Source organism: Daphnia carinata, chromosome 4, assembly GCF_022539665.2.
Source record: "Daphnia carinata strain CSIRO-1 chromosome 4, CSIRO_AGI_Dcar_HiC_V3, whole genome shotgun sequence".
In the NCBI taxonomy this organism is placed as follows: Eukaryota; Metazoa; Arthropoda; class Branchiopoda; order Diplostraca; family Daphniidae; genus Daphnia; species Daphnia carinata.
Genome location: NC_081334.1, coordinates 5,154,930 through 5,177,283, shown reverse-complemented (window position 1 = coordinate 5,177,283; position 22,354 = coordinate 5,154,930). Strand labels below are relative to the sequence as shown.

At 41.9% G+C, this 22,354-nt stretch overlaps 6 protein-coding genes across 8 annotated transcripts; 3 read left to right on the top strand and 3 right to left on the bottom strand.

Moving 5' to 3' along the window:
• The first annotated feature begins 97 nt into the window (after positions 1-97).
• Positions 98-3,928, top strand: LOC130687213 (gamma-aminobutyric acid receptor subunit beta-like). The gene is made up of 11 exons (XM_057510353.2): positions 98-224; positions 281-410; positions 729-841; positions 1,382-1,449; positions 1,538-1,653; positions 1,765-1,797; positions 1,888-2,045; positions 2,238-2,317; positions 2,379-2,583; positions 2,671-2,852; positions 2,921-3,928. Exons 1-11 carry the CDS (start codon positions 110-112, stop codon positions 3,494-3,496), a joined length of 1,776 nt encoding a protein of 591 aa, XP_057366336.1. The 5' UTR covers positions 98-109; the 3' UTR covers positions 3,497-3,928.
• Positions 3,929-5,097: 1,169 nt separating this feature from the next.
• LOC130687237 (protein kinase C and casein kinase substrate in neurons protein 1-like) lies at positions 5,098-10,598 on the bottom strand. The gene is made up of 9 exons (XM_057510380.2): positions 10,454-10,598; positions 9,229-9,456; positions 8,990-9,138; positions 8,713-8,901; positions 8,102-8,328; positions 7,665-7,785; positions 7,135-7,248; positions 6,140-6,497; positions 5,098-6,029 (listed from the first exon to the last, which is right to left on the bottom strand). The coding sequence occupies exons 2-9, from the start codon at positions 9,440-9,442 to the stop codon at positions 5,920-5,922; spliced, it is 1,482 nt and encodes a 493-aa protein (XP_057366363.1). The 5' UTR covers positions 9,443-9,456; positions 10,454-10,598; the 3' UTR covers positions 5,098-5,919.
• Positions 10,599-11,101: 503 nt separating this feature from the next.
• LOC130687229 (autophagy protein 12-like) lies at positions 11,102-11,880 on the top strand. The gene is made up of 3 exons (XM_057510371.2): positions 11,102-11,360; positions 11,439-11,575; positions 11,639-11,880. The coding sequence occupies exons 1-3, from the start codon at positions 11,204-11,206 to the stop codon at positions 11,759-11,761; spliced, it is 417 nt and encodes a 138-aa protein (XP_057366354.1). The 5' UTR covers positions 11,102-11,203; the 3' UTR covers positions 11,762-11,880.
• On the bottom strand, positions 11,711-14,196 carry LOC130687236 (synembryn-A-like). 2 transcript variants are annotated; one of them, XM_059494902.1, is made up of 11 exons: positions 13,977-14,196; positions 13,766-13,905; positions 13,583-13,695; positions 13,328-13,526; positions 12,986-13,264; positions 12,759-12,906; positions 12,452-12,695; positions 12,226-12,379; positions 12,027-12,146; positions 11,897-11,957; positions 11,711-11,812 (listed from the first exon to the last, which is right to left on the bottom strand). In XM_059494902.1, exons 1-11 carry the CDS (start codon positions 14,148-14,150, stop codon positions 11,792-11,794), a joined length of 1,653 nt encoding a protein of 550 aa, XP_059350885.1. In that variant the 5' UTR covers positions 14,151-14,196; the 3' UTR covers positions 11,711-11,791. The 2 variants fall into 2 exon arrangements, with proteins under 2 accessions (XP_059350885.1, XP_057366362.1); XM_057510379.2 differs by having other exon boundaries at positions 11,798-11,957.
• Positions 14,197-14,421: 225 nt separating this feature from the next.
• On the top strand, positions 14,422-17,485 carry LOC130687212 (ceramide transfer protein-like). 2 transcript variants are annotated; one of them, XM_057510351.2, is made up of 9 exons: positions 14,422-14,526; positions 14,593-14,946; positions 15,073-15,189; positions 15,294-15,537; positions 15,616-15,669; positions 15,763-16,289; positions 16,349-16,574; positions 16,691-16,893; positions 16,965-17,225. In XM_057510351.2, the coding sequence occupies exons 2-9, from the start codon at positions 14,707-14,709 to the stop codon at positions 17,223-17,225; spliced, it is 1,872 nt and encodes a 623-aa protein (XP_057366334.1). In that variant the 5' UTR covers positions 14,422-14,526; positions 14,593-14,706. The 2 variants fall into 2 exon arrangements, with proteins under 2 accessions (XP_057366334.1, XP_059350884.1); XM_059494901.1 differs by adding an exon at positions 17,392-17,485 and having other exon boundaries at positions 14,438-14,946; positions 16,965-17,305.
• Positions 17,486-19,347: 1,862 nt separating this feature from the next.
• Positions 19,348-22,290, bottom strand: LOC130687214 (G-protein coupled receptor Mth2-like). Its single transcript, XM_057510354.1, has 7 exons — positions 21,410-22,290; positions 21,185-21,344; positions 21,024-21,128; positions 20,879-20,957; positions 20,636-20,814; positions 20,413-20,566; positions 19,348-20,335 (listed from the first exon to the last, which is right to left on the bottom strand). The coding sequence occupies exons 1-7, from the start codon at positions 22,193-22,195 to the stop codon at positions 20,035-20,037; spliced, it is 1,764 nt and encodes a 587-aa protein (XP_057366337.1). The 5' UTR covers positions 22,196-22,290; the 3' UTR covers positions 19,348-20,034.
• Between the last annotated feature and the right edge of the window lie 64 nt (positions 22,291-22,354).

The following is a 22,354-nucleotide window of genomic DNA, read 5'->3' as shown; positions in this document are numbered from 1 at the left end:
CGTCAATCCCTGCCATAATGTGGAGCTGAGAAAGCCATCAGGAGGCGCCTGCGCTGCTCTCTGAGAGATGAAAATGGGAAGTAAATGACGTAGAAGGAAAGAGGGTGGGATGCTGAATCCTTTTTTGCTTTTCCATAGAATCTTGAACAGCGACAACAAAGAGGAAAGTCCAACCCTTTTGGCGACGTTTGAGTTGTACCAAGTCTGTCTCTGCTGCTGCTCCGGTAACGTCAGCAGTAGTACACATAAACCACAATTGTCACGACCATACACAACTCAGGCACACAGATAGCTGAGGTTAGAAGGACAAGACGACAACTTTTGTGCCGAGATGCTGGAAAGTGCGCTCCCACTTCCGTCATGAAGTTTAGTGAACTACTCTTCTACATTTCCGTCTGCTTTCATCACGGGTAAATATGTGCACTCCTTTCCTTTAGAAAAGACGTACAATGTAAACTTTGCCATTAGTAAAATTGAAATTTCAACGTCGAAAACAAAGTGGGGGAAGAAGATGAGCTTTCAATAGATAAAATGATTGTAGGAAGAGTTTCTAGGTCCATCTGATATGATCAGATGTTTACTAGGCGGAATCGATAAGCAGATCGAAAGGGAAGGAGGTACAAGTGGATATGGTTTTATCGGATTTCCAATGGATGTCATTTTGCTTTCAACGTCTTTTTTTTTTTTTTTTTTTTTATTCCACTAAAATTATTTTGTATTGCATGTAGGGTTAGCGGAGATGTGCCGTCGTCTTCGTCCCGGACCCGTTTGAAAAATGTGACGAATGTTCTCGGTCAGTTGCTCGAAGATTACGACATCCGGCTTCGTCCAGATTTCGGAGGTAAACTCTAAAAACAATTGTTTTCGTTTCGTCTTTACATTGACGTAAATACGGCGATGGCGTAGTAGTAGTAAAGAAGGCAAAGAGAGAAAAGCCTAGACATGGCAAAAGGAAAACTGTGGCGATAAGCTGAAAAACAAAAAGTTCTCGATGGTCTAAAAGAAAAAAAAACGTGAGAAGAAATCGCTGATCTGGTCAATGAAAGTAAACAAAAAAGGGGCAGCTGGCAGAAATGGAAGCGTGATCAAGCGATCCCCTAGCTTTTGCCTCACTTCGTCTACCCGTTTCTTCTTGTTTTATTATCCTGCCTCGCTTTTGCAAAGAAGAAGGCAAAAAAGAAAAACTAGATCGATAAAGTAGCTGGCCCTTTCATCTAGCAGCCATTTCAATAAATGCTGGTTGGCCTGGTTTTTCTTTTTTTCCTTCTTTTCTCAATAACATCACAGCAGTGATTGTTCTGTGTTCGATTTTCCTATTGGCATTCGGTAAGTTTTGATTTCAACGTATTGATTAAAAAAAAGAAAATACTTTCCTTTTTAGGCGACCCGCTCTACGTCGGCATGGACATCACCATCGCCAGTTTCGACGCCATCAGCGAAGTCAACATGGTAAGTTTGAAATTATCCCACCAATTTTGATTAGGCATTGACGTTTCTCTTTCGTGATGGCTCAAATTCGGACGGTTGCGTCCAACAGGATTACACGCTAACCTTGTGCCTGAACCAGTATTGGCGTGATGATCGGCTGGCTTTCACGCACGAGAAGGACGTCGTCCTCACTCTCAGCGGCGACTTTTCCAACAAGATTTGGGTGTAAGATTCTCTTCAAGTCCTAGACGCTTAAGCGCCTCTTTGACGGGATTCGATCCCACTCGTCCGCGTTGTACGTGATCTGCTCTTGAATTTTTCTTTTCTTTCTCGTAGGCCCGACACTTTTTTCGCCAACGACAAAAACAGGTAAAGAACGATAAAAAGTTCCATCGGGAAGAGAATTTCTTTCATTTCGGCTGACTGAATTTTGATGATTGGGCCTTTTTTGAAAATCAGTTTTCTACACGACGTGACCGAGCGGAATACGCTGATGCGGCTGCACGGAGACGGAAGCATCGAGTACGGACTGCGCTTCACCACCACTTTGGCTTGCATGATGGATCTCCACTATTACCCGCTAGACCATCAAAACTGCACCGTCGAAATCGAAAGTTGTAAGTACTCGCTAGACTGGACGGACGAATAGTCAAATCAAGATCGACGTACTATTTGCGCATTTTTTCAAAAGCTCTTCACACAATAACTATTCACTTTGAAGCGGATAAAGAAAAAATCGATCGACATTGCGCAAGCATTTGTTCAACTTTTCCTCCTCTCAAACAGCGTACACGTTTTTCCTTTTATAGATGGATACACAGTTTCGGATGTCGTCATGTTTTGGAGAGAAACGCCCGTCGTTGGCGTCGAGGATGCCGAGTTACCTCAAGTGCGTACCTTTGCGTTGTTTGCCAAACACGATATTGATTTGTTCTCTTTTGAATGCACAGTTTACCATCGTCGGCTACGAGACCAACGACCGTATGGAAAAGTTGGCGACGGGCGCGTACCAGCGTCTCTCTCTCTCGTTCCGTCTCCAGCGCAACATCGGCTACTTCATTTTCCAGACGTACTTGCCCTCGATTCTCATCGTCATGCTCTCCTGGGTCTCTTTCTGGATCAATCACGAAGCCACCAGCGCCCGCGTCGCTCTAGGTTAGAAGCTCAACTATTTGAATTTAAAACTAAAATTGTGTCCTCTACTAACCGTCTTGTTTGTCGCACGCCATTGGACCAATAAAGGCATCACGACTGTATTGACCATGACGACCATATCGACTGGCGTGCGCTCTTCATTGCCACGCATCAGCTACGTGAAAGCCATCGACGTCTATCTGGTGATGTGTTTCGTCTTTGTCTTTGCTGCCCTACTCGAATACGCCGCAGTCAATTACACCTTTTGGGGAGCCAGAGCCAAGAAAAAGGTAATTCAATTGAAACGAAACATACTTATCGCGGCGGCCGTAATCAATTGGCTCATTCGATGGGGCAGAAGAAGAAGGGCGGACAGCAAATGTCATCAGCAGCTGAGGATGATCACATTAAGAATAGGGACTGCCATTTGGATGGGCAAGAGGACGACAGTTGTGATGATGGCATCATTCAATTGCACGATCTCAGAATGTCGCCCATACCGTCGCTTCGCAATCGACATCATCAAACGACGACAGCCGGGACTGCAACTCGAGTCAGCAGCAGCCACAAAGTCATCGGTCCGCCTAGTTTGCGCTTTGTCCGGCGCGGCCACCATCACCACCACCACCACCATCACCACCATTCGTGCTCTCAGGCGAAGCACTTCTGGTCTTCGAAACCGCAATCGCGTTGCTGTCGTAAAGCCGCACACGCATGTTTGACGGCCAGAACGGGCCAGTTGAATCATCACAGCCAAAGGGATGGCCGAGAAAAGAGGACGACGTCCAATGACGACAGTCGTCTTCTCTGTGGAATTTATTCTCTACCCAAGATCAAAGACGTTAATCTTATCGATAAATACTCACGCATCGTTTTTCCAGCTGCATTCGCCATATTTAATGTTGTCTACTGGAGTATTTACATACTTCTCTAAAAAAAAAAAAAAAAAAAAAAAAAAAAAGGGGGGAAATTCTATTGAATCACTGGCCCCTGAAAAATCTTTATAGAGCGGAAAAATTCCTGTTTTCTTCACATTTTCTCCTTTCATGTAAAAAAGAAAACTGCCTAACATTTTCAAGACAACTTGAATGAACAGAACATGTTCTACTCCACGACGCATTAGTTATTAATTGATAATTAAAAGCACCCCTCTCCTACTGCATGATTAAAAATTGCATTGAACATTTTTCTCCTTTGCCCTTCGACGTCGGACGGACTCGGAATCCGGCGATTGTTTACGACGCATGCTCTGTAGTGGTACTATAAAATACCATGTCCGTGTTATAATATACTTATGCATCCACCAGAGTTACGAATTGTACACTGGAATTTAAAAAGAAAGAAATAATACAAAATACTAAGCAAATCTCTGAAAGGAAATGGAGTAAGCTCGTCCGTTCGTGCTCGTGAATGCAACCAGTCCGAAATAGACAAACTCCGCAACGAGGAAAACGAATAACGTTACGTGTGTGCGCCATCGACTAATCGATAACTACCGCTGCTGCTGGGATTGTGCGTGTGTCGAAGAGCTTTAACAATCGTGGATATACTCCCTTCTTACTATTTTATACCTCGACTGTCTTGTCTTTCTCTTCTTATCTATTGAAGCAAAGGACGACGTGGGATGAATAACGAAGATTCGCCAAGGACGACGTTTCCTCCCGCTTTTGTTCTGTTTCGTCATCTCGCGTTATTTCAGCTAGGAGAAGAACGGTCGGTGAACGCGTGCTCCGTATACCGTGCTAACCTGATCAGTTAGCGCAGTCACCCGTTCTACGAGAAAAGAAAAAAAATATATTAATAGGATACAGAATAAATCCCGTTAACTCCCCCTCTTATTTTTTGGAATGATGGCTGTGCTATCCGCGATGCTGCTTTGAACGATGTTCTGCTCTTTTCCGGGATTGTCGGCAACCGACGGGGCGTGACGGCATTCCATTTTGCTTCATGAGCGTGATGCGAATACAGATTGCGGCGCAACTTAATGGACGACCCAATTGAAACAAAAACACAAACGCCAACATCAAAAGAATCAAAACGCGGACGGATGCGTCAAGAAAGAACATTTGAAAAAGTTCTTTTGTTTGGCTGGGAATCGCATGTTGTCGTTACCATATCTATTACGATTAAATGTAAGCACACTGATATAGTTTAATCTTGGGAGAGAGAAGAACAGGGACAAACAAAATGAAAAATAATAAGGCGAAAAAAGAAGGAACCAAACAAACAAAAACTGTAGCGTTTGTGGGTTTTTGGAATCGTAATCAAAATAACGCAAAAATCGAATGCGTTTTCTCTTCTCCTCTGGCATTCCTGTTTCATCGTCGATGAGAGACCAAACAAAAACGAAAAACATACACAAAATGGGGGGCGGAGGAGACGATAGTGCTAACATGTTTGTTGAGCAGCCGACCCAAAAAAAAAAAAATAAAACAAAAAACCCGAAGAAAAACAAAAACAAATTTGAAGTGATAGAAAAACAAAAAAGAAGGTGGAACTGGTCAACACAAAGAGAGAAGAACAAACTCCTACAACTCCGCCCTCTATCCTTTAATATTTTAACTCAAGGGGAAGGGAATGACAAGGTTAATATGTTCATTAACAAAGCCCTAAATTGTTTGTTTTATACAATACACGAGACAATTATTATATAGTATGCAAAGTATGTGTGTGTCAGTTGGTTGGGTAGTGTTTATGTGAAGAAACTAAACTATCATTTTCTTTTTTTTTTTTCAGTTTTCACTGCGAACAAGGTGTCAGACTATTGCGAGTTAATCAACGAGGAAGACGGGCACATGGGGGATACGCGTGTCAGTGTGAGACGCAGAGGACTACGCACACGAATAGAAGGGGAGGGTCCGTAATGCCAACCTAACATCGAAAGTGCCAGACAAGATGTGTGGATACACAACAGCTGCCAAAAAAAAGTGACATAGTATATGTCTAAGACAGGAAGGGAGGATGTCGTCAATGATGTCAACTACTAATAGGTTAAAGAGAGGCCAATAAGAAGAAAAACGACTGGCAGAATGATTCATTCTCGGGCTGGCATCAAACACACAAGACACTCACACACTCACGCGCGCGATATTTTAAGTTTTGGTACTGGAAAGGCTGAGGAAGAGAGAGAGAGACGTGCATTAAACTTATTGAAAACCAATTGATGGATTTTTTTTTTTAACAAAAAAGCAAAAGTCGGTTGTCTCTAGATGTGTGTGTGTGTTTCGGGAGGTGAAATTGATTATAGGATTAGCGATCAAAATGTAACAAATGATGTAAACGATGGATGATAATGACGACCCCCCACAAAAAAAACGATCCCTTTCATTTTTCGGCACGTATCTCCATTTTTTGTTTTCAATCGACAGTTTCGACGTAATTGGCCGGATAGAGACCCACTCTACCGTCTTTACGACCTTTGCACCAGCCTTGTTCGTCTTCATCCTCCAGTTTTTCAAAAACATCGCCTACGCAAATCACGCAAAGCAAAAGACAAAAAGGATGGAATTCAATCCCGACCCAAAAAAACGAAGAAAGAAACCTTATCAGTAAATAAAAAAAGGGAAATGCGACGTACCTTTCTTGAAGCTCAATTCGTCAAATTCGGCACCTTCGTAGTCGTAGAGGGCCCGGACGGGCACGCCCGGCTCACCGTTATCGACCAGGGCTTCGTTGGGATATTCGTCCCATTCTTCCTCTTCGAACGGATTCCCTTCCGGTCGGTTGGCCGTCCCGTTGCTGACGTTTGCACTTTCTCCACTTCTGTTGTTCTTATCGGCATTGCCGCCGATCGTACCCGCGCCAGGACTTTTGCCGCCCGAGTTGCTGTTGCCGCTACTCAACGTCGATGCCACCGCCCCAATCGAACGGCTTTCGGCATTTTTCGTGCTCCCTTTGCGTCCCTTATCCAAACCAGTTTGGGTCGATCCCGGTTCCTACCACCCAAAGCAAAATAACAAACAAAAACAATTACACATGAACACGTAAATACTTTTCAAAAGACGAGCGCTAAAAAGTTAAATTAAAAACAAAAAGGGAAAAGACGTCCACGTGTCAAGTCCCAAACGATTCCAAAGGCACAACTACAATACAATAGCCAAGGAAAGTGGGGGGAGTAAAAGAAGAATAAAATACTCCCGATAGAAAAATAAAGAAAGCTGACGATTCCCAAGAAAATAGACAACGTAGAATACGCTAAATTAAAAATGCAACTACAACTACTAGGACACAACGTAGAAAGAAGGCGTGTCTGTCTGAAATAGTCATCCATCACAAAAACCAGGAGGGGTGCAGTCCACATAAGAACCAAAGAAAATACTACACGTAACGACGTTGAAAATCAAATACCAAACGAGCCCCATACACGAAAAAAAAAACGAATGAAACACGAAACAGTTTGATTTGAAACCAACGATAAATAGCGATAGGTTCCCGCAACCGAGTGTTATGAGGGTTAAGTTTTGTTCTAATGCCGGTCAGTTTTTTTGCGTCTCTTTTTTTTATGGTGGGAGAAGAAAAGGCCCTAAGTGAAGGGCTGGTACAAATTGCTCGTTTGGGGGTAACGGAAATTACGGGGAGGTCGTCGGTGACGATACGCTGATTGATGAGAGTGATGGCGCCCTCGGGTAGCTGCGCTTTGCCTTTTCCTTTGACGCCGCCAATGTCGCGAAACTCTTCCGAATAATCCTGTTTTGTATTTTGTGTGTGGATGTTGGACGAATGTTGTGTGACACAAACCCGACGATGACGTCATGGCGCACACGCAATCATAAAAGGCCAAACATCACCCGTTAATCAAAACAAAACATACAATAAACGCCAAATCAATTGTAGACGTTTAGCCACATACTAAAAAAAAAACCGATCAATAAATTCTTCAGAAATCTTCTAATCTCTATCGTTACGTTTGCCGTTCAATCAAATATTGAAAAGAAAAAAAGAAAATCTGAAAAAATTAAACAACAAATATGACTAACAAATGTCGCATGCATAATTCATGCAATTAACCACATAAAGGACAATGCCGGGCATTTCTTATCATTCCTATTCAAACAAAACGACCAAAACAAACAGGAACCGGGCAACGAAGAAAAGGGGAGTACCTCAAATTGGGGCCAGTTCATGCCCATGTTGACTCCGTAGTTGAAGGACCACCACTTGAGGTCCTTGTCGTGGTCGGCGTTGTTGACTGTGTGGTACAACTCTTCGTAGATTTGCGGCAGCCTAACAACATGTGTCATCCATTAGTTCCAATCACCCCCGGTACGAAAACCCGCCAACGCAGCAATCAAACGTTTTTCATCTTTTGTTTGTTGTTTCTGTATCGAGAAAAACGGTGGGCTGGTCTTCGTTTCTATCACATTGCCCAAACATAGCCTGGGAGCCATCGATTATCGATTGGGTTCGGCAATTGAATTGTGGGCCTTGCCAGCTCACAGTATACACACAAATTGCCAGTCCCAAACATTCTTCTTCAATTGACAGGCGCCGTTTATAATGAATAGGAAGGAGGATAAATAAAAAAAAATGTCAGACTCACGTGGGATCCTGACTAATGTTCAATCCTTTGTGAATGTTGAAGAGGACTTCTTTGAAGAAAGTGAGTCGCTGGGCCTCCATTTGCTGGCACTTGTCAAACACTTCCTGCATGTCCTCCATGTACTTTGGGTTGTAGGAATTGATCTCCTGCAAGGCCGCCTCGTATTTCTCCTTGGTCCGCTGCACCTCCTCCTTGGCTTTTTGGACGCGCTCCTGCAGTTTGCGGACCTGAGTGGATGTCAAAAAAGATAAAAGTTAAAACAGTAGAAATTTCACGGATGAAGACCATAGCACGCCGACAACCAAACAAACTACTCGAAAACAGAGAAAAACACGAGGAAAAAGAAGATGATGTCTGTGTGTACAAGCATCGTTTTCTTGAAAGACGAAGCCCCTCCGGCAATTAGATCACCGTTCCCATAGCCTATTCGATACATCCGGTCATTTAAAGAAGAGACTCTTCCTGTCTCTCTGGGAAACACTTTTTTTTGTGTGTATGTGTTGTGTTTTGGTTAAGAAAAGAGAAAGAAGAGTGTGTGGGCAGAAGAATAGTTTTTGGAAACCGAGTCACGGACCGTGTACGGCGACTACATGGGACGAAAATCAACTAACCTGTTCGGGCGATACGGCATTGTCTCCGGTGGCGTTCCTCTCCTGATTGGAGGCCGATCGCTCCGCTTTGCAAGCGTTGTGGTAGTCCAACTTTGTCTTGTCCACTTTGTTGAGGATCTTGACCCAAGGCTTCTGCGCTTTCTTGAAATTGTCGTCCATTTCCTTCTTTTCTTTCAGCACCATCATCGACTACAAGGAGACAGGAAAAAAAATGGTCAATTTCCAAGTCACGCTTCATCACGACGGCAATAAACATCCGACACTTCTTTTGCTTTACCTTGTGGTAGGCGTCTTTCTGCCAACTTTTGATCTGGGCCGGCACATCTTCCGACAGATGGTCCTTGATTTTCGTATGCAAGTCCGAGAGGCGGTCAGACTCGACGAGGACGCCTTTCCAGGCCGCTTCCGTCGTTCCGTATTCGGGTCCTGTCATCCCATGTCAACGTGTGTGTGTCACTTTCGAATTCATTTACGATCGGCCAATAAAAAAAAGGGAAAAAGATATGAATAAAACACCTTTTTCGATGAGCTCGTTCCACTTTTTCGACCAGGCTTTGAGATTCTTGGCGTAGTTCTTCTCGATCTCGGCTCGGTCCGTCACCAACTGGATCAGATCCGTGCACAATCGGTTGCCGTCCTCGATCCGTTTCGTCGTCCTCTTGTAATTGCCGGGCTCCCAAAACGAGCCGCCCGACGCCGTCAGCAAGTTCTCCTCGCTGTGATGCGACATCTCCGGCCAGGCCGCTATAATCAATCCCGTTTAGATTAAGAGAAAAAGAAAAACAACAACAAAAAAAGAAAGGATCCAATCAACAGATTATTAATACAAGTTCCGAATATCACGATGAGGATGTAGCGAACGTATCCTTTTCTTTTACCAATAGAGAGCCAAACGGGATCAGCGCCACGACCGGCTATATGTACAACTCAAACTATTTCCTTCCCGTCGACGAGATACCACGACAGGCTTTATTGGACTGGAAAAATGCGACCCGGCAATCCAATGACACGTGACCGTCCATTGATTAGGCATTCGGCGTGACCCTCCTCTCTTGACTGAGCCTCAACGCTCTAACACAATGGGTTGGGTGAGAGTGGCACACAACCCCTGAACACAACTGATGCAAGACGTTTCTGTTGAAACATACACGGACAAAAACAAATACAGCTCGCCTATCCTCTTTCCGCAATAAAATCTTTTTTATTTCTACGTTTTTTAATTTCCTTTAAAAAAGAGAATCTCGACAGATTGTGTGTCTATTTTTTTTTATAATGTTATTTTCTTTCCTGGAGCTTAATCCATCACCCCCCAAGACACGGTCGTCGCTAGTGGACAAATATTCTGTGCACTACCACGGCTTCAGCTCCCAGACCTTTAAAGGGATTGTTGAAAAAAATTTAGCCAACAAGGAGGGAAGAAAAACATTATCTAGAATTCTATAGGGACTAACGTCCCGGTCACGAGAATCCTTCGGCGGCACGTAAGTCTAAATTCACCAAGGAAAGAAACTAGGCTAATGCTATGTCAGATGATGAAAGAATTCAACTACTCCAAGGGCTGATAAGTGAAGTCCGTACTTTGGAATGTACAGTTCAAGGTGTTTACGAGTGGGGAATCTCTTGTGTAAACAGGAAAGCAAGTTTGTAGCAAAAAAATTCCAAAATAGAAATCCTCTCAATCTAGTACAACATAATGTAGAATGGGATAATAGGATTATATTTAAGGGAGTTGTACACTTACCTATCTAAATCTTTACTGGCTACAATCGCTGAACATCAAATAGTATTTTTCTTTTAACAAAAAAGAACCTGGAGGAAAATGCAGATAACAGAATCCACAATGTGTAAGCTGTAGAAACAGGTTGTGAAACAACTAGACCATTCCGATCTCAAGCATACACACGTATGAGTAATTGAAAGGGGATGGGTGACGCAGGTGTAGCAAATAAACACGAACACACTCACCGTGAAACTCAAATGAAAAGGAAAAATTCGTTTAGGACGTGTCGAGAAAAAAACACAAATTTGCAGCTGGGATGAATGAGAGAATCCAAGCGGCTGCCCGGCTGTACGAAATAAACGGCGACCAAATACTATCAGTACATTCAACTTTCGTAATGTAAAACAGCAGAAGCAACTCCAAGTCCCTGGCTCGAAAATCGGCCTTGATATTCTGACAGGCGCCTGGTTCCGTCACCAGAGGTCTTAAAAAAGCCTAGTTGAATGATGCCAGATCAACTAAAACATTCACGAGCATTTAAAAATGCTTTTTATTTTTATCATTTGTATAATTTTAATTAATAAAAATTATTTAATCATAATAAACTATTTTTGAACATTTTTTTGTTCTACACACGTCTTTAAAGCAACATTGCAAGTTATTAGCATGTTATTCTGTCGACTGCTATCATGGTTTGTGTTTATGTCGTCTCCAGTTGTATCATTTACTAGTCACCCCTCAGCCCCAAAGTTCGTGCTTTGATTGTGAACGATGGATAATAATCCAGTTACTGAAACACTCCCGGATTCGTCAAATGCGGAAGATAATGAACCAAATGTAGAAATGCCTTCGCATACAGACGAAAGTTTACCGGCTATCCTCAGCAGCGCACCTGCCACTCCGAAAGCAGATAATAAAACACCTAAAAGTAAGAGAAAAAGAAGTTTTCGTCAAGTTTTACGTTCGTTTTTCTAACTTGAATTGCTATTTTTTTTTCTTTTTGCAGTTACCGTGGTGCTCTGTCCAGTTGGTGGAGCTCCAATTATGAGGCAAAGGAAGTGGGAAGTTGATTGCACTCAGACAATTGGATTTATTGCTTCCTTTATCAGAAAGAAACTTACACTCCAGAAATCTGATTCTCTTGTATAAATGAAACTGCAAAATTTAATTTTAAGTATCTATCATTAACAATTGTTTCTTTTCCAGTTCTTTTACGTCAACCAGTCCTTCGCACCTGCTCTCGACCAATCAGTCCAGAATCTTTTCGACTGCTTCGGCTCTGATGGCAAATTGATCTTGGCTTACTGCAGAACGCAAGCTTGGGGCTGAGGACAAAATTATGAATCAAATAGAGGATTCTCAACAGACAATATGATTTTTCTTGTATTTAATGACCATTTTTTATTCACTTAAAAATCCAAGAACATAATAAATAACCGTTCAGTCTTTTTGAAGTTCCATTACATGTTCTATGGCGCGAGGTTTACCATCTTCGCCGACCCGTGCCGGTTGAATGATTCCCTTTCTGCGAATGTCACAATGTTTTTAGTTAATATACTGTTTCTGAATCGAGAATGTGAAAATGTTATCATACCTTTGCAGCTTGTCAATCATATTTACTAATTTGACAGCCTCGTATTCTTTCTGTTCTTCCGACATTTGGTCGAGTGGATTGGGGCGCTCTGGTTCATACGAGCCAGTAATTGGATTAATGCTGACCCCAAGGAAAAGAACATTTTCAAAGAATTAGTATCAACGTCGGGGAATGGCTACAAATATACATTTTAAACAACCTGTGTTCAGCTTGCTTGTACTCCTCTGTTCCTGAATCTTCTGAGTCAGACGAATAAGTTGAAACATGAGTCGGAGGATGACCCATCATTAATCCACGGTGAGCTAAGAGGCCAGCTGCATTTCCGTAACCACTGTACTTTATCAGTCTACTTACTGGAAGATCAGACTTGTGTTATTAATGGAGCTTCTTTGTTTCGAACGCCAAAATAGCGTGCAGATAACTACCATTTTCTTTGCAGAGAACGAAGAGAAATTCCGCTACTAGAAATTCCACTTGTGTGACAGGCGAGGTCATTAATCGGCATAATTTGTTCCGTAATGTGTCGCCTTCCTCAGGGCGATGCATGACGTCACGGAGCGGAGGAAGAACACGAGAACGAATGAATTTGCGAGCAATTCTGTTAGTTTTTGAAAACTGAATAAGCACTGTAAGAACAGGAAGCAGCTCTTCTTGCAAAACTCGAGCAGGCTAAGAAAAAAAATCGAATGACGTAACTTCGAATCGACTGCAGCCAAAACTATTTGGAATTACTTTGTCAAGGCGTTCATCCAAATATTCCAGCAAAACTACCAACGTAGTGATATCACAACCTTGGAAGCCATCTTCGGTATTGGCACTGGGGGGGATTAGTTCTTCATAACTTTCGAACGACATGCTTGTAAGCAAATTTATCGCATGGCTGCGATTCAATCGAAGAACAAGAATAATTTAATAAAAATTGGGAGAACATAATCCAATAGAACGTACTTCTAACTGACCTTTTTAGATCTTCTTTTTTCTTCACTGTATTCGAGTTTATTAACAGGAACTGGCGGATGATCTTCATTAAATGACACTGCAATTGCAAGTCATTGTCAGTGTCAACTGCCAAATTAGACGGTTTATCGTTCGAAAGTAGCAAGTTAAAAATGATTTTCAAAGTTTCACAGCAAAGTTCTACAGTACTGCAATCCAAGTGGTCTACTCCATTTGCCGTACAGTGCTCAAGATATTTCGTCAGGCGCTGTATACCGTGTAATGAATAACGTAGAGATGGCCTAAAGATTGATATTGAATTACTCATTTTGTTGTGTACAAGAGGAAACAAAGGGTTTGCTTACCGGCAATTACTGCAAAGAGCAGTAAGAAGAAAAAGAATTTTTAGATCAAATAAAATGACTTCATGTGGAATAGATGATGGATTATCTACAGATAATCTCATGAAAATGGCTTCAGCTATGGAAGTTTCGGAAAACAGTGTTCTAGACTTGAGATGACTAAAAACTAAATTAAAGATACACTTCTGGGCTTCCAAAATGCCTAAATTGATGAAAATAGTAAACTTGTTCTAACACAAACGTAAATTGAAAACCTACCATTGAATTCTTTAGGCAAAGTACTTGACTGCGGGAGACTGAGATTTGCTTTATCAATCAACAGATTGATGAGAGAATGTGTAACAATTTCATCCAGATGTTGTTGGTCCCGACTAATCCAGGATGAAAAATAAAAACATTTAAACTCTTAAAATATAATTTGTTATGAAACACAAATTATACCTCAATATTTTCAGGATTTGTAAACACTGGGAGTGACAACTGGAGAACTCTTCATCTCGTAACAGCTCTATTAGAGAATTCCACACTTCTGTTTGGATGGTGCATGTGTCCATGGATTGGAATGTGAAGGATTTGGCATTCTGAAATAGTGAGAAAGAAGAACATGAGCAAAATCACACTACCATTTAAATAAATACCGTGGTAATCTCACTTTGATGATGAATTCTTCCAATACATTAGGAATTTTCGAGCCATCTCTACTTTTCATTACATTGACGAAATCCATCACTGTTGTCAATGGCTGAAAGAGTCTTTTCTGGTTCACGGTAACTGGATTTACAGCACTTGTAAGGTTAACAATTAAATTGTTAATTTCATCGACCATGTAACGCGGTAGACATCAAAATTTGTTGTTTGTTCACAATTCTTGCCATCTTTTGCTGCATTTCAGAACTATTTGGCCGATGCTTCATCAAGGAAATCTAAACGTTAAGTTTTCTTAAACTGCCAATGTTATTGATATTTTATATTATTTCAAATTTTTTTTTACGAATTAAAATTATCCTGGCAAAACAAAAATAGTAATATAAAATAGTTAATTCATTGTGAATTTGCGATGAATGTATGTTGCTGAACCCAATAGAACAAAAAGGTTGTTGCTGAAAACAACTGGTGTGTTTGGGTTGTCAAGTGTGTATGTGAAGTACCAAGCACGAGTAATGTTGAAACAACACCAGTCTGAACTGCTATAACGAGATTAGGTTGGTCCCTTTCCATTCGCTTCGTGTTTTTATCGTTTCTAATCACGAAGTCGTCGGATATTCTAGGTGGGCCTTTGGTGGTTCGCTTCGTTTTCCTTTTATACAAAACAAATTCAACAGAGGGAAGAAAGGGAGTTTATCAGAGTAAAGGGGCGGAGTGGCGATAGCCAACCAGGCGTAATGTCAGACAAGAATAGCTTAGATTTGAGCGACGATGACGAAGACGTTGAAGTGGCTGCCATGAATGCCAACGTGGCCCAAGAGATCAGCGGGACACTGAGCAAGTGGACCAATTACATCCACGGATGGCAGGACCGGCACATCATCATCAAGGATGGGGTAATGGCATACTACAAGTCCCAGCAAGACACTGGATATGGTTGCCGAGGATCAGTCAGTATACACCAAGCCAGTATCAAGGTGTGCTTTTCGTTTGCTTTGCTAGTTAAGCTAGACGTGTTTTTGTAACATATGCATTGCCAGCAGTAGAGTGTGATTCTTTTCCCTGCTAAATTGTTTATATTTCTGTTATGTTTATTCATCTAGCCACATGAATTTGATGAGTGCCGCTTTGATGTGTGCGTCAATGATTCTGTTTGGTATTTGAGAGCTGAATCCCCTGAAGAGAAACAGAGATGGCTGACTTTTCTGGAGAGTCACAAAGTATGATGCCATTAGACATTATCTGCTTTTATTTTATCATTATTAAACCATTATAGTTGCGCAGGAAAATAACACATAGCGATGATGTTTATGCTTTGTTACAGGTTGAATATGAATCCAATAATGGGCATTTGCGCCGCCACGGTAGCGCGGTTTCGTTAACTTCTAATAATTTTTCAACGGCCTCCGCCTCTAGTTTTCGAAAAGGGCGCGGATTGAGAGAAAAAGTGGCTGAAATGGAAACCTATCGGGATATTCTCATCAGACAAGTTGACACCTTACAAGGTTTCTTCGATGCTTGCGCTACAGCTGCTGCCTCTATTCGGGTTCGTGAAGTCAACGCCAATGGTATGTGCTGGCCGAATGTATTTAGTAGTATTTTTCGTGATGTTCAGTGCTCATCCAGTATATTTTGATATTGAATAGGAATCGGAAGTGATTCGGACGATGAAACGTTGATAACGGATATGAAAGCCATGCGTAAGTAACTGCTTGCAATATCCTGTTTTCAAGGCTTATTCTCTTTTCACATCCTTTGAGAATTTCTTCAAAATGGTTTTTCCTGTTGATAAGGTGTCAATGCGGTTAATTTACCGGATGAGATCCTGATTGAACGCGGTTCACATGCTGTGGATTTCCGAGGCGAAGCGCTCACTTTCAAGGCGACGACAGCGGGCGTATTGGCGCGGCTGCAACATTGTCTCGACCTCTTCACCCAGAGCCAGGACGGTTGGCGGAGGCGTCTTGAACGTGAAGTAGAAAAACGTAAAAAAGTGGAGGACCTTTATCGCCAGGCGCTGGAGGAACTACGAATAGTTAGCGAAAGTAAACCGCATCAGCAGTTGCTAGGGCAAAGGATCGGACATGAGCCAGTCCCCTATCAGCAACAGCTCAGTGCCGAATCAAAGCGAATTGTGTTGGTTGGCGGACCGGACTACCAGGAAGGTCCTCACAGTACCATAGGCGAAGACGAGTTTTACGACGCCGTCGAAGCTGGCCTGGACAAGATCGACGAGGAACAGCAATACTTGGAACGGTTGAAGAACAAACAAGTGGTTCGCTTCGCCAGTCAAGCACCGGCCCATCCGCTTTGGCCAGAGGTGTGAAATCTTTGTAAAGATTGTGTCCATGGACTTATCTAAATTTTACGACATTACAGATTGAACGTGTTACACTTGAGCAATTACAATACGCTCGTCTGGGAATGGAGGGCGGCGTGTGGCAGCTTTTCGCCGAAGACGGCGAGATGAAAATGTACAAACGCGAGGAAGAGGTGGATGGAGTTGCCGTGGATCCTCTCAAAGCCGTCCACACCGTCAAGGGCGTCACCGGCCGAGAGATGACTCATTATTTCTTCAGCCCCGACGTCCGCTTCGAGTGGGAAAGTAAACACACATTATTTTCTATTTGATTTGTCTTTTGTTGCCTAAATAGAGGCTGCATTTGAGTTTGTTGTTATTCATTTTGTTAACAAAAGTTTGTATCGTTACCTTCTCAACAGCAACTTTGGAACAAATGAAGGTGTTGGAAACTATAGCCGACGATACTCTGGTTATCCTCCAAATTCATAAACGGGTGTGGCCTGCTTCACAACGCGATGCGCTCTTCTGGTCCCATGTGCGACGCGTACCCAATGATACGGACCGTGATGCCCAAGATATATGGATCGCCTGCAATCATTCAACAGAACATCATGAAGCACCGGTAATTACAATGTAGTTGTAGAACCAAGTGTGAAGCAACCATAATCCTTCTCTGTTTTCTATATTCTTTAGTCCAACGACGGGAAAATGGTGCGAGTTTCGTTGACGGTTTGCCTGGTGTGCCAGACGTCGATCGAGCCACCGGCCGACGGCGGTCCGGTGACGCGCGATCATCTGACTTGCAAGATCACGTACTGCTCCGTCGTGAATCCAGGCGGTTGGGTCCCTACTTCAGCTCTGCGAGCAGTGTATAAGAGAGAATATCCCAAGTTTCTGAAACGGTTCACGCAATACGTGAAAGATCGTTGTGATAAACAGCCGATCCTATTCTAAATCATTCTAATGGTCTGCGTCTAATTTTCTCTTCTTAATATATGGTATAGATAGCTGAATAGTACGGAAAACCGGGAAAAGTATTCAGATAAAACATTTTGTTGTTACACTTTCGTGACCCCTCTGGTCTCCATTCCACATTTCTATTGTTATTGTTATTTTTAAGGTTTTGGTGCTGATCGGCTCACGGTGTTTCGCGCCCTCCTGTATTGTGACATCATCCAATGGCCGGCAGTGTCTTGTTTTCTTTTTTTTTTTTTTTTTTTTTTCATTTCTTCCTGTCCTTACATGATCCTCCGCCTTTGTTTCTCCCGAAATTCTGTTGGCTTTTATAGCTGGAACAACAAGAGAAAATGAGGAAATGAATGGGAAATCCAAGTGCCTTTGCTGAGGTTCAAAAAATCGTTGGATACCGCGTGTGCATTACTTCGCCGTCCGCTTCGTTATCGTCGTTACTTTAAGGTCGCCTTTTTCCCTCAACGGATCACACTTTGCGTCAGTCGTATCATTCTCTGTTCTCTTCCTCTCCTGTTAAAAAGTTACGTCCATCCAGAGTTGACGACCTATAATGTCAGTATTCTGAGCAAGAAACGAAAAAGATACAGCAACGTGGGGAATGAATGTCAATGTCCAGTTTGTGCGCTTTTAGTCATGTTCGAGCCACTTGTGAATATTTAGAGATTGTTATTGGTTCTTTTCCCTCTTCGTTTAACTGGGGCATGTTTTCGTTGCACAGAAGCTTTGATCCTGCGATTCTTTGTGTCTAGACTTGTCTCGCTCAGTCTGTTGTTCCAAGTGTAACACCTCAGCGTTTTCTTTTCATCTTCATGATGCCGCGTACTTGTCGTCACGTTTGGATGTAAAAGTGTCTGCGACACTATGTTTTTCGTTATGCTTGTCTACATATTCTCTCATTTTGGAATCACATTCGGCTACACAAACGTTGAAGCATTTGTCAAATTTCACCTGACGAAAATACAATACCGTTTAATCGTCAGCCTTACTTATTAGTCAATCTACTACATTCAAGAGGTTGGTGATGCAAAATGCATTTACAAATACATTAAGATGTTCAATGGAAATTACAATGTATGGTCAAATTCAACAAATGAGAAACGAAAAATAAAAAATTTTCATTACCAGCAATGTTGTCAACACAATGTTGCTCTGTCTCTAACTTTGTGCCATTGACACTTGAAACTCATGTTGAAAATCAGAAAATGCCAAGCACAGTTTGAGCACTGAGTGTTGTGTCCTGTCAGATGAGTCACAGGAATCCATTGTTTTCTGCTAGCTGAATATTTCCGTCGATTTGGCCAAAAGTAAAAGGTTCTTTAACTAGCTGTAACTGTAGACAAGGTGTTTCGGCAAGTTGCCTCGTTGTGAGAAAAGATGTTGACAGACAGACCAGACGTTTGAGATGAGTAAGTTTTTCGAGGGAGCGACACAGTTTTCAAACGACGACTAACTTTCAGGGAACCAAAAGAAACACTGGCGACCACATGTAGCAGTGGTAGGTTATTTACATGAAAAGAAAGTTACCTTAAACCCAGCTTCAGGCAAGGTTGAAATCGTTTCCACGAAAACGCGAAAAACATTTGCTAACCCTAACCCATTCAGAGGTGGGGTCAGAGAACCCCGACAAACGAAATACATCTTTTTGAACAAAATCAAGTCCCAAAATTATTCATAATGATCAAAATGGCTAACAATCGTATTCGATTGGACATTATGAAAATAGGTCCTCTTGAATTTCGATTGTTTGCGTAGAAAATTTACTTTTTCTTAATGAAAACCTCCGTAAAGAAAGAATGTCATAAACGGCTTCTAGAAATCTCGTCCTTGGCGTGGCAGCCCTGAATAACCACAATTGTGGCAAAGACGAATTCGCTCCGAGAGGAAAAGATCTTTAGCGAAAACATTTCCATCTAAGGAAACCACAAACCGAAAATTGACAGACATATTGGAACCATTGGCTGAAAGCAGCAAAGTCGTTTGTGTCAATCCGTCAAAATTGAGGGCTTGCTCTTGGTTGCTTTACCAAACATTGTTTTCGATCGACCAACAGGCATAGTAATAGGCAACGGCATATTGGGTGGATTAAGGACAATCGAAAATAGTGTACGTGTAGAGGCTAGGCTATTGTTGACAATTGTGACATGAAAGAAAACAATAAATTTTGATGGTTACAATCAATAAATTGCATGGATATATAAGAGCACTTCGTAATGGTTGGCTGACAGCAACTTTCCCATTCGAGAATTTGCGAAGAAATACAAGCATTTTTATACACTTATATATATGTACAATTGTGGGTGTTAAGTATCGTTCATTCTATGTTTTTCATTGTTTGTTTGCCTCGTTCTGTTTAATTTCATCGTCCTTATTTTTTCGGCTAGTATTGTCAAACTTTTTTCTTTTTTCTAGTGGACAGAGCACATTACAAGAACAGTGGAAAACAAACAGTAAAGTTTACACTTACGAGAGTAAAAGGTAAAAAAAATGGCAAATAATAAAACTAGATGTGCAATATATGAAATTAAAAAAATTCTCTTACTTTTTGGCGGAAATAGATTACCTTTCCTGTTGGGTTCCAGGCCATTCGTTCCACTTCGTTTCATTGCTTCGAGACAAATGTCAATCGTAAAAGTGGAAGGATGTTGTGGGTTTTGTTGAAGTGGTTGAGTGTGTGGACGCTGATACGGCAAATGTGGAAGGCAAGGCACAAGGAATGCAGAACCTTTGGCGTGCAGAATAATAAAGGTAACACCAACGATGTTGGTGATAAAATTGATACGTAAAACGGAATTTAAATAGTTGTCTGCTGCAGATCAATGAAAGATCGATCTTCATTTTCTTGATTGCTGTTATCGTACTTCATGCACGATGAACAGAAGCGGTCAAACTTCTGCACGGAAGGATACTTTTTCATGAGAAGTGACCACACATTTGGTTTACAGACGAAGATGAAAAACACAAATACTGCCGTCAGTATGTTGAGAATATCGGTAGGAATCCATAGATAGGCAGAGCCACCAACTGCAAAAGAAATCACTTCCGTCATCCATGAGATTCCCATCAGCATGAAAAGAACAAAGATGGCACGAAACCTGTAATAAACGTAATATGTGGATCAATTGTTACAATGCAGATCGACAAACAATTTGTTTAGTTGCATCAAACCAACTTTTGTTTGCTGTAGAATAAATTTGCATTGTCCTTGTGAAGTGTTCCAATTCTGGTTCTACACAGCGTTATTGCTGTCATCGTAAAGAAAAATACGTTGCCGAGGATAAGAACAGACATGGGGCCGTAGAGGAAGATGTAGAACGACCCAGGAGCTGAAGAGAAAACAATATCACAATTTAGAAGTTTAAAAAACTGCGACCATCACTCTTTCTTTGTCTTACTGTGAAACCAACACTTTAGGGTACCGAATCCAGGTTGACTAATGTGATTCGACAATCCTCGAACATTGTCGACTATCTGACCGAAAAGGACAATCAATGTGGGGACTGACCACGCGTATAGCGAGTAATAGATAAATCGACGGCCTAATTTGTGACTTCTCCTTGGTAATCGACGATCACTGCAGGTGAAGGACAAGTAAGAATTACTTTCATTTTCTAGCAACCTTATAGGCACATACGTACTTGAATGTCCACCAAATGTCAAAACTAAGAACGTTGAGCCAAGTGAAAGTGGCAAGAAAAGCAAAATGGACAAGAACGGCTAAAATAATAAAAAAGGATGAATCAAATGTTTAAGAGAATATTACATAATAGGGAGCCAATATACCCAATCCAACGCATACGTCATCCGGTAGGTATGGATTCAGTTGAATAGTTGCCAAACCAATGTACATGACGGTCATTGAAGCAGCATGACACATTATTGTAACCCCTAAGATTTTTCAATTCATTAAGTTATAACGCCAGTGGTGAAAAAAAAGAAAATACCATGTGTGTTGCGCAGTTCCGGTAGTAAAGCGTGAACGATAAAGGTAGCGATGAGGAATAACGAAGACACGAACAAGAAATACGGATAAATGGACTGGATGACCACATTTGCTGCCGTTTCTTCTGGCTGCGGTGGGAAACATAACAATGCTTGCAACACCTGTCAATTCAATGGAAAAAGAACAAATCCTTCTAATAAATGAAAACACAAGAAAAGTTCCTTACTGTGCCATCTTCACTTGCAAATTGATCTATGCAATAATCATCGACATATTCGCGGTTTGCAGGAAAGTGTATCCTGCCATTGGGGAGAATGTAAAACTCTTCATCCTCTTCAGCTGAAGGTCGTAGTGAATAGGCTCCGTGTTGACAATCAACAAACACTCCATCTCGTACGACTACGGATGTTGGAGTCGGCAATGGTGTGCCACTCTCATCGTGAAATGGTATGACAAACGGCACTGAACTCGGCTGGCAAAGTCTTTCGGTCTCATTGAGGATCATTCCTGTCGGGCAACATTTATGGATGCATCCGGTGCTGCTGTTGGCACACGGATCGACGATGCAAAGTCTGGAAGCAAATATTGCTAATGGTGTCCTCAAATCCGATTGGCTGACGATTCTGTTGACACAAAACTCTCCAGGTTCTCTCCAAATTCCGTCGGCTGTTTTCAAAGATCCATCTTGAAATATTTGGAAATCTGTTGACGTCTTGACAACATGACCATTTGGGCAAATAGTTAAATTAGTCAAAGACAACAGAAAGGCACTAGGGGCCGCAGCATGGCCGGTTCCATTGGAGTCGAAATAGGTTCCAGGAACTTCTATATCGAGAGTGTCCCATTCCACGCAATTGTCAAATCCGGCATTGTAGAATTCACCGACATCGCAGCATTTTGCTAACGGAATCAGAAGGCCTTGATCGTCGTGCAGCGTACTTTCGTCGCTTCCGGCGCACGAAGAGATCCACAAGGTTAGGCACACTATTGTGTACGCCAGTTGATGCCTCATTTTGCGCACTTTCCAAAGGCTTGGTCCATACAACTGTTTGAAAATCAACAGACCGCGAGACAATCTCCTGTTTTACCTGTGCGAAGAATTCGAGAAATTCCTGGAATTATCTGTAGAATAAACACATGTTGTTAAAAATAACGATAGACTAGGAATGCC